The sequence below is a fragment of the Syngnathus typhle genome, linkage group LG5 (assembly GCF_033458585.1).
Source record: "Syngnathus typhle isolate RoL2023-S1 ecotype Sweden linkage group LG5, RoL_Styp_1.0, whole genome shotgun sequence".
Taxonomy (NCBI): domain Eukaryota; kingdom Metazoa; phylum Chordata; class Actinopteri; order Syngnathiformes; family Syngnathidae; genus Syngnathus; species Syngnathus typhle.
The window spans coordinates 12,828,460-12,839,235 of NC_083742.1; the positions used below are offsets into that span (position 1 = coordinate 12,828,460).

Genomic DNA, 10,776 nt, shown 5'->3' on the forward strand with positions numbered 1-10,776 from the left:
TTACTTACACTGCAAATGGCTGGCGACCAGTCCAAGGTGTACCTCGAAGTCAGTTTGGGTGACCTGCAGCACACGTGACCCTAATCACAAAAAGATTGATATAAAAGGATCAATAGATAGATGCATTTAGTATTTACAACTTAGACAGTTTCAAAACATTAAAAACATAACAGAGCATTCTAATCTATTCATACTGAGCACTGGAACACGGGGAGGGGTCCCCAGAAAACTAATCTGCTGTTGTGTAATTCCAACACACACACACGCACACACACACACACATCAGAATCGCGGGGTTGTGTGAAGGGGAGCCCAAAGAAAAGTATGTCAGTGCGTCAGGCCCACCCTTGTTGTCCATTCAAGATGCAACGCATTGTGCATGTGTGAGTGCGTGTGACAGGCAGAGAAGAGGGTCTGGCATGCCGTCCTTAATCCCATTTGATGAGACTTGAACGTAACCCGCTTTGGTCCCCTGCTGAGAGACCACGCTTGTCCACCGCGCAGCTTTTGGCTGTTTGTCTGGCCGTCCTTCCCTAACTGGCATTTTCTGGGTTTCTTTTCAGGAACTTTTCTGTTATTGGCGATATTCTATTACAAGTGGTAACATGGCGTAATTAGAAAAAACGGATTTATTTGCATTATGTTTGTTTAAAAATATATTTGAATACATTTGCACCTTTTATTCATTATAAAATAACAGATACCAACATACTCTTCGTGTTCCTGATACGAGGACAGGTCAATGCTTTAGTCCCGATCATTTTCATCAAATTGTAAGTGTCTACCTCAGCTAGGTAATTAAGTACGGTCGAGAGGTGGGGTGAAGAGGTATCTTACCCAGGGTGCGCACCGGATTGTTGACGTGGCTTGGCGGGCTCGCCCCGTGCACGTTGACGGCTCGGACGACAAACTGGTATTCGGTCTCGGGTATGAGGCCCTTCATAACCATGGAGTTGCTCTCGATGGGCTCACGGATGTATGTCCACTCCGTGTCCATTTCCGGCCTGCATAAAACAAGATGACAAAGTCAAACAAAAATGTTCCAAAAAGTCCTCTCAATCCATCTTTTTTTAAGTTTTTGTGTCTGCTTGTTGAGTTGCGGACTTCAGGAGATGCTGCGACAGTACGGCATCCACGTGGAGGCCGGAAATGCGGCGAACCCAGATCTCTCTCATATTCGAGGCACACCGGGATAGATCCCTTCCTCTCATTTACTCAAAGTGATCTTATGTGATAGACTCCCATTTTCTGGGAGCAGTAAAAGTATATGTCATGTCTAAATCACAGATATTGCAGGTGGGTTCGGAGCTCTGATAAATAGGGGCTCACGGAATGATGGATATTTTTGGTGTGTTAGGCACATGTTTTGAATTCTGCTATTTTATTCCTGTCAGCCTGTCAGGTCCAAACCTCTGCAACGATGTGGATGTCTTCGGCTTGCAGTCAGTAGTCAGTTCTTGTGTTTGTGTCTCGTTTGTGAAGAAACAATAGTGATTCACATCAGTTGTCTGTCTGTGTCTGTCTTTGTCACGTAAAGAGCAACAGCTGCCTTTATGCTTTTTATATCCAGCGCCACATCTTGGCGCGATGGAATCACAGCGGGGTGGTAAGAGAGGTGTGCTTCAAACAGAAGCTGCCTTTTTGCCATCATTGTCAACCATCAAGGGATTTGGGTGGGAAATGACGTCTGAATGTAACTTGTCTAGACATAAGAGGTTTCTTTGTTTCATGCTCTAAAAAGCTTCTCTGTCACACAATGAATGAGCTTTGTCTCACTGTCACAGCAAAAGCTATGCACGTAACTCCAAATATGGAGTATTGTGCAAAAAAATCTGACTGTACTTAAAACGCTACTGTAAGAAACATCAATTTGTATTTGAAGGAGGAGAAATTGCACAGAACAGATGGACGGAATGCAGTAACACAGATGCCGCTGTCACCATTTTAAAAAGCAGTCAACAACATCTATCCTCTGTAATGCCAATCCAGATGTGCGAAAGCGTTTTATGATACCGTGTTTAAAATAACGTTGATTGTAAAAGATCACCTGATGTAAGCAACCAGGAAGTGGCGGATGGGCGCGCTGCCCTCGCTCTCCCCTTGCTGCCACGACAACGCCAACTCCGTGTCGGATATCGCCACAACGATGGGCTCGGTCGGGGGAGAAGGTGGCATGCACGTATCTGATGGTAGATGATGGATTCAGTAAATCATTACAGCGTCAGAGGAAAAAAAACGCTGTCATCTTGTTTCTATTTTGTTGGTTTCTTTTCACCATGTGAGGCCGTGCCGACGTCTCGGGGCATACTGGGTCGACCCTCGCCGGCCCAACCGTAGGCACCGACGCTCACTCGGTACTTGGTGTTCACCTTTAGGTTACCTATATCCACATCCTGCAAGGTGTACAAAATGAAGTGTCAAATAAGATGGGCGATTGACAACTAGAGTGCGTGAACTCCATTTTGGGCACTTTTAACCAAGATTTTATTGCAGCTATAAAACTTTAAATGATTATTGTGTGAAATGATCAAAATGGAGTTACCCTTCCAATGCACTGAAATATGTGCCACTTACACCAAAGTAACAAATACTTACAAAATTTGCCTGTCCATCAAATTGGCCCTGTGGGTAAGAAAAACAACAACATACATATGATATTGCTTTGGTCAACAGTACAGTTCAAAGTAGTCGCTTTTGGAGGTTGGCCTGGACTCTTCACCCTGGCCCCTCTACTGCTTATGCTTCTTTTTGTAGGCAGACTGTAGGAAATGCTCATTAGCTGCTACCATGCAACATTATATAGTAATACATGTAGGATGTTTGTTTATGTGGAGCTATCAGATCAGTGGTGGATGGATCAGTCCAAATGTTGACAATAACATAATTTCGATGTTATTCATAGGGTGTGTGGGTGGTGTGTATGTGTGTCGTAGTGCAGATGTTACCCATTTACACGTTATTGTGTTTTCACAAATTTGCTTTAAAAAAAAAAAAAAAAAATTAAAAATCCTGAGTGATCATTTTATGCACTTGTTTATCAATGAAAATAAATTAACGACAATGCTATGGATTTTTTTTTTTTTTAGCATTTTTAACTATTTCATATTCACCTCTTTATTTTCCCCACATTCCGTCCTGGTTTTCAAATACAATAATCAGCTAAATTAGTAATTCTAAGAAAAAAGGCAAAAATACAAATGACAATAAAATATTTTTACGATAACATTTACATTAGTAATCATCCATTTTTTAAACTGATCTCAGAATTAAAATTGTGCTTAAAATAGATTTTTAATTAAAAAGGTAAAAATATAAGTTCATTGTCATCATCATTGGCAATAGTGGCCTTATATTTTCCTGGTAACCGCTTGATCCTGATTTCGTGCCGTATTGCACAACCATTGTAAAAGCTAACGCCACTAACACTGGCATCAAGCGTCAAGCATTCAACAACACTGCAGCTCTGCTTGCAATTAATTGTAATAACAACTCACCGTAGTCAGCATATCCACACTAAGAGGGACATCCTTTACAGAGGCTGTACCTAGGGGACGGCCATTTTTCAACTCAGTGTAGAATATCTGAAATGCACACAGGAACACTGTCTAAAAAAATAGAGCAAAAACCTCTGCCTTGGCTCAAACCAATGCAGGAACAGTCTAAGAGCTAAAATGAGGTTTTATTTGAGTAACCAGCAATAAGATTGTACGTAAGCATGAAAAGAGACAATGATTTGAATTTAAAGCGATAGAAGCCTCTAATCTAAATTTAAATCGGATTTCCTAGATTGCTGCCAAATGAGCAATCAGGATCAGATCCAGGTTAAACTCCACAGTTAATGTTTTCCCCACATATTCTGAAATACATTTGAATCATTACTTTGAATGATATGACAATATGTGGATGCTGAGAAACCCCAATAAATGCATGCATATTCTGAATAATCACTTTAAGTAAAGAGACGATACAAATGAAATCATAACTTTCTTGGCAAAGGTAACACAGACACACTAAGTTTGGAGTCTCGCTGACTAATCCTCTTAGTGCGGACATATGGTCAGAGCACACACTGATTCACACACTGTTGATGGGCGACGGCAATTAGGAAGGACGCAAGGAAGGTCAAAAGGGTGACTACAATTAGTGTACACAAACAAATACTCCGTGACACAGACATAATACGCAAAAATTGACCGTTGAGTATCGTGTTGAGTGTGTGGAACTGATTGTGGATTACAGTAATCGCATTTTAAGTATTTGTTCTGCTCAATACACTGGGGAGGAAAGAGGAGGAATTCATTTTAATTCAATACATTTTAACCGTGGTGATGAAGCGGGTCAAATGGCCATCCCTGTTTTAACATTGAGTTGTCAGAGGGACACAAAGCAGTTAACATGCACTAAAGGCATTTATAGAGTATTTAGCATAATGCACTGTATTTTTCCACCCAAATAGTATAGATGAAAAACAAGAACCCACATCCCTCAAGGCCAACATGGCGACCAGACAGAGCTTGCGAGAAGCACACGTTAATATCTTGTGGAGGAAAAATGGACATCTATGCAGCAAAATGTCAATTTGATTTGTTGCTTTTTCCATTACTTTCGCTCATGACAAGTTTCTACGGGTAGAAACCAGAAAGGCTAGCTGATTGATAAATGGAGTGACATTAACCGCACACTTCGCTACCTTGGCATCAAAAATATGGCAGTGTGAGAAGCGAATGGAACCATCTATGTCCCTGCACAAATGCATGGATTCAAATTCCAGTCAAAAAAATGAAAAGCTAAACAGTGGGCACCAGAAGCGAGCATAGTAGTCTCTGAATACTTGACTATTTGTCAAACAAAACAAACGGATGCCATGCTAACGCTAACCCGCAGCGTTTAATCCTTTGATGCTGGCTGAATTGAGGTCTCGTGAGGCAACACTTGACGTCTCCTGGCACAGAGCCCAGCCATCACAGGTCAATTTTATAAAAGCATGGCACTTAAAGGGGGTTCCATCCAATTTGTAAACGCAATTGGATGCCTCAAGGCCATGTTGTCGCCGTGGCGTCTGTTTGACAGGTACTTTGGAAGCCACCCTCCCCAGTGGCTTGCAATAGATGCAACACACAGGGGAAAAGAGTGTTTTGCAATTATGTGAATGGCATTGCTGAAATGATTGCAAAAAAATACACTTGGGTGTTTTTTTGTTTTTTTTTATCTTGACTTTTAAAGATAATCTTCTGCAAAATTAAAGTACTATAGAGGTAGTTTTTTTTAAATAGTGAAATATGATAGAGGACTTAAAAATGATGTCGAAATGATTCAAGTTTTAATCATTTGATTCATTTTTATTTAACGGGATTTCAGGTACCGGTATCTAAAAATATACATTATGATTACAGTAAAATTGCATTTAAACGAAGACAAAAGCTATTCAATTGGTAAAAAGGTGTTAAAATAAGTTACTATTAAATACTGTAGGTTCAGTATAATTAATAAATATTGCGTTTTATATTTCATTTACATATTTTATTATTTATATATTTTATAATTGATTTATTACAGTAATAATGGACATTTTAATCCATTATTGAACATGTAAAAAAGATTTTATTAATCTAGTTTCTATATTTCATCTTAGTAAACAATTGAAGGCTGAACTCCAGAAGTGTTTTTAGGTAACGCCAACAAGGGCACGAAGTGATGTTGACCAGAAATGGAACTCAGCAATGTCCCTGTAATAGAAAGTGTCGAGACCAGTGACAACCTTGTATCCGGTGATGGTGCTGACATGTCTCCGTGGCATCTTCCATCGCACGCTGAAGGCACTGCAGTTGACGCTCTCCAACTGGATGTCCAACGGAGGACTCAGACGATCTGAAATGAGGCAAAGACATCAGAATGGGAACATGATCAGGAAGTAGAAACCTAACCAAAATAAACCACTCAAAAGTTTATTCACAAACAAACTGACGACAGTGGAGAAGCCATAGGAGTAGGTATTCAGACAGCGTTGCTTTCTTGGTCTGACCTCCGGTTTCTACTACCTCTCCCTGACCTTTGTCTGCAATGTGAGGCAAGTTGCTAAGGAAGTTGCTTTGTGAGTGTGGCATTTTTTACTTGACAAATAATGACAATATGCCGCATTGATATCTACATGGAAACAAGAACATGCAAAAAACTGTTTTGGTTTGGGCCGATATTTTCTCACAAAACACACATCATACATTCAGCAATGCAGCACTCCATCCAACATTTCATTCGTTTATTTAGCATCCCTCACTCATCTTTCCTCCAACCATCCATTAATCCACCATTCATCAATCATCATTATCTATCCATATCCCACCCTTCCATAAACTCCCTCCCTCCCTCTGTCCGTCCATCTGTCCGTCCGTCCGTCCGTCCGTCCGTCCGTCCATCCATCCATCCATCCATCCATCCATCCATCCATCCATCCATCCATCCATCCATCCATCCATCCATCCTGTCGTACAGAGTGACTCATACTGGTGGCTCCGGTGTTACTGAGGACATCAATGGTAGGCTGGTGAGGCCTTAAAAGCACCAGGATGCCATTTTAATGAGCGTTTAAGTGTTGCGGCGCTGCCTTGATATCTCAAAGAGGGAAATGTCAGCATCAGGACTTCAGTTGCAAATCAATAAAAAGGTCGAAAATGGTTTCAGCCCAAACACTGTAAACACTGCAAAATGATGCCATCACATTTTTTTTTACACTTGTCACAACAAAAGTGGTTGACCAGCACATCACAATGTACGACCCCAGAAATTCCGTTCTAGTGTCCAAAGGTAAGAGCCCATGCTAATGCTAACATTGACGTAATTGATGTGGACTGACACACCAACCCCCTCTCGTCAAAGACCACACAAGTCCAAATGTCAGCAAGCGTGGACTGTGTGGTGAGAAACAGCAGTGACAGTGTGTTGTATGCGGGTGTGCGGCTCGCATGCAGCCCGAGGGATCGAACGAGTGAGATGTGATGAGAGGGGAAGGAGACAAGGATAAAGTGGGCGGGCCTACAACATGAGGAAGATGTTCTGATGATGAGAAAACAAAGAAAGCAGCTAGTGTGTGCCTTGGGGGATACATTGTCGATGAGATTTACTATACAAGATTTAGCCACATGTAGGACAAAACATTAGGTGCATTTGGTGTAACAAAGTGTTTGTTCACACTAATGCAGGGTGTGAAGCCATCTACTGGGGTTGGAAAACCTTTTGTGTGTGTTTAACAATGGTAGGGGGAAATAGCAATAAATTATTTCCAGTCCCAATTGATAGCGGAGTTTAAAACTAAACTACGACCATTACAGTTTCTGTGGACCAATGTAAGATGCAAGATCATCTCAAATCAGGAGTGTCCAGATCTGGGCCTCGAGGAGCACTGTCCTACATGTTTTTGATGTTTCCAAACACCTCCATTGAAACGATCAATATACACCTGATTCAAATGATTAATTCATCTGCAAGCTCTGAAGCCTCATAACAATCTTGATCATTTCTTTGGCGCATCATTGGAAGAGGGAAACATCGAAAACATGCAGCACAGCGGCCCTGGAGAACTGGAGATAGATCCCTGTCTTAAACTTGCATACATGTGCTAAGACGCCATGAGAGCTCCAATAGGTGCTGCTGTTTAGGTTAGCGTTTTGGTTTGGTTAGAGTTTAAATGGACTCGGCAGGCAGGCAGGCAGGCAGGCAACTTCTAATCAATATTTGCGAACAAACATACACACACACACCTCCAATACAATAGCCAGATTTAGAGACAAAATGTCTTAATGACAAAAAAAAATCTTCCTGGCACTCCCATGGACATACGCTTCAATGGTATTTTTTTTTTCCCCAATCAGATGCAAGTCAAGTTTTCTAGATCTTTTTTGCACTGCTTACTTATCTGCCCTTGTTTTTGTCTCGGACATTAGGCTTTAATGGTATTAATGATAATTATAATAATAATACTATGTATTACAGCAATACATTTAGTATTTCTGAATCAGGTTTTTCAGCAAAAGGGGGAAGAAATTAGAACAAAATGTAAAATGTATTGCGCAACCTTTAATGGGTTAAAAAGAAGAAGAAAGAAAATAGGCAGGAGCGATGGCGAAATCAGTTTCCGAAAAGATCAGTCCGAAAAGGGTCCGAAAGATCAGTTTTCTACTCAATTGCAGAAAACTGATGTGCTAGAAAAAGAAAATGCATTTTTGAATCAGCATCAAAAATACATTTAGGGAGCCAACCATCTCAGATTAAAATTGGCAGATGACCAGAACACAATATAAATGAATTACGCGATAACATCAATAAAAATTACCACAAGACAATTTTTAGGCCTGCAACCCCTAGTTTGGGAACCCTGGTTAAAGTCATAGTTGGGTGTCCAGTTAAATGATGGAAGAGATTTTAGGTCAGGAACCCGAAGAACATAAGCATTCCGTCCTGTCCGTTTGACTGACCAGCTCTCCTGGCACTGGACCTCCTGGCGGCGGTGCTGCGGGTGGCCAAGCAGCAAATCGCAAAGAGGACAAAGTGCAGTAAGAAAGAGGTCCGCGTCCGTGTGCAGTTGCGACTCGCCATCGCTCCAGTGCTCTCAAATGCTCATCGTACACGCAGTCCAAAGGGCCACCGCTTCACACGGGACAAATACTAAGAATACCACAAAAGTTACGGATGATGCAGCGTCCCAATGGAGAGCTGATGAGATTAGGGTCCGAAAGATCAGGTCGGGCTGGGAACGTCACTGCGCGCGCGCAAAGAGACAGACGTGTGTGTGTGCTTACACCTTCGTGCGTAAGAAGCGCGCGATCGACGCGAGATGGGTGGGCACGCCAGGCGCGCGCGTGCGTTGAATTTTTTTTTTTTTTTTTAAGTGTTAGTAGTTTCAGCGTGTGCGTCCACAACATTTGGCAACCCAAGAGCGCATGCAGAAACGCGGAGCCATTTAGGGGCTAAGAGGATAACGAGCGTCTAATCCGCGCACCGCAGGCCACGCACGCAGATGGAAGCCACACGCGTCAACCACAATAACCAAAGAAGAATTCAATTTGTAAGGATTCGTAATGCACCCTTTGGCTTGACACTGGAAGTCAGTCAGCCCCCCCACAAGTAAACCAAAACATTAACTAAACAAAAATAAACACAATTACATAACCAGTGTAAAGGTTCTAGGAATAATACGTCATTGCGTATAAGAATAAAACAAAACATACATGTTCTCAAAGAACTAAAGAAATTGTTTTAGCAATGGATAAATATCAAAGGACTGATAAAAAAGTATTGGATTACATTCATAATATTTTATAGCTATAATTACATTTAATAACAATTCAATACAAATGTGAAATAGAAAAAGAGCTAGTGCAACTCTACTTTCAAATATGAGAATTTAAAGTTGGGCTAGGCATAAAAAGACAGTAAACAGCGTCCACTAGTGGCATTATTTGCTCCTGCAATGAGTTGAATTCAGACGTTTGTTCAAATTAAAATCCTATGAATTGTTGAAATTTTCTAACATCGACCCCTATTTTTCTAGTTAAAAAAACAATACAGCAAGTAACAACATAAAATAGCACATGAATGCACTTAAATGCATACTTTTATATTCTTATTATTGGGCTACGTGAGGAAACTTTCAGCCTGATTTGTTTTCATTCAAGTGCCAAGTGCAGAACTCTACTCTCTTGCTAATTGAGACTGTGACGTGACATCGTCGCTGTAAATGAGGCGCGTAATTATTCCTTATTAAGGCAACTTTGGGCTGCGGGCTGATGAGACACGCTACATTTAGCACCAGTTGGCTTCTATAAAGCACACTACATTGACACCGATTTGCATCACGCTGGACTTTATAGGTTTCCCCATGCTTGCTTCTGTGTATTGAATGTTTATCAGCCTTTTGGGCAGTATTTTTATGATGTAGTAATTGTTTTTTCCTCAATGCATTTCAGTCAGCATCAATTATACGCAAATTTGCTATTTGTAGGCTAGGCAGGTCCCAATACCTCGCGATCAGCTAACTGGACAGTAAATAGACAAGCTTAAACAGGTCAAAAAGTTCAACCTTAGTTACATCGCACAATAACACATTTCCCCACGTGGGTTTGGGAGATTGTTTTTGCAAAATGTAGCTGGGCTTGGATGTTTTCCTTAGTAAGAAACGGCTTCCTTCTTGCTACCTTTCCCACAGCCCAAACAGAAAGACGGGAGATTGCTGTCACATGTACTAAACACTTACCTGAAATTCCTGCAGCTCCTGATATCAGGCTGCTTGGACACTCTGGGTTTTCTTCTTGTTATTTCATCCATTTTGGAGGGACATCCATTTCTTGGTAGCATCACTGTTGTATAGTTTCTCTATTACATAGAGTACACAAAAATGCACACGTACACACAGAAGTTAAGAAGTTGGCCCATGCCAAGTGAGCATTTTAAGGATGATGTTGCATTTGTCTTTTTTTTTTTTTTGCAATACCATTACAGAAGACAATATATAACAAAAAGTCCTATCTATGCTCAGGCGTATGATTACTCCTTTTCTGAAAATGTTTTTTTTGTTTTGTTAGATGACCCTGTACAATACTGAGTCATAATATGTTGTATCACATATCGGATTTATGTGAAGCTGTATATTTCTGATGAGGATGTATCAAATGTCATGAAAAAACAGCGTGGAGTAGCAGCACATGTTATGTTCCACTGATTAGAACCACATTTTTGTCTGACCTGTGGAGTCTCCACCCACTGGGAATGGATGGCCAGACGTCA

At 41.0% G+C, this 10,776-nt stretch overlaps 1 protein-coding gene across 1 annotated transcript; it reads right to left on the reverse strand.

Annotated features, from left to right (window-relative positions):
* Nucleotides 1–8,720, reverse strand: LOC133154026 (pikachurin-like). Its single transcript, XM_061278410.1, has 8 exons — nt 8,469–8,720; nt 5,759–5,868; nt 3,495–3,581; nt 2,596–2,622; nt 2,276–2,393; nt 2,048–2,183; nt 838–1,004; nt 1–80 (listed from the first exon to the last, which is right to left on the reverse strand). Exons 1-8 carry the CDS (start codon nt 8,587–8,589, stop codon nt 1–3), a joined length of 846 nt encoding a protein of 281 aa, XP_061134394.1. The 5' UTR covers nt 8,590–8,720.
* Between the last annotated feature and the right edge of the window lie 2,056 nt (nt 8,721–10,776).

Bases quoted from the DNA above. Each gene is read 5' to 3' on its own strand.
- LOC133154026 (XM_061278410.1), bottom strand. From the start codon at position 8,589: ATGGCGAGTCGCAACTGCACACGGACGCGGACCTCTTTCTTACTGCAC. The intron at 5,869-8,468 runs GTCAGTCAAACG...GCCTCATTTCAG, and splicing joins GTCCAGTGCCAGGAGAGCTG to ATCGTCTGAGTCCTCCGTTG. The intron at 2,394-2,595 runs GTAAGTATTTGT...TACACCTTGCAG, and splicing joins TTGATGGACAGGCAAATTTT to GATGTGGATATAGGTAACCT.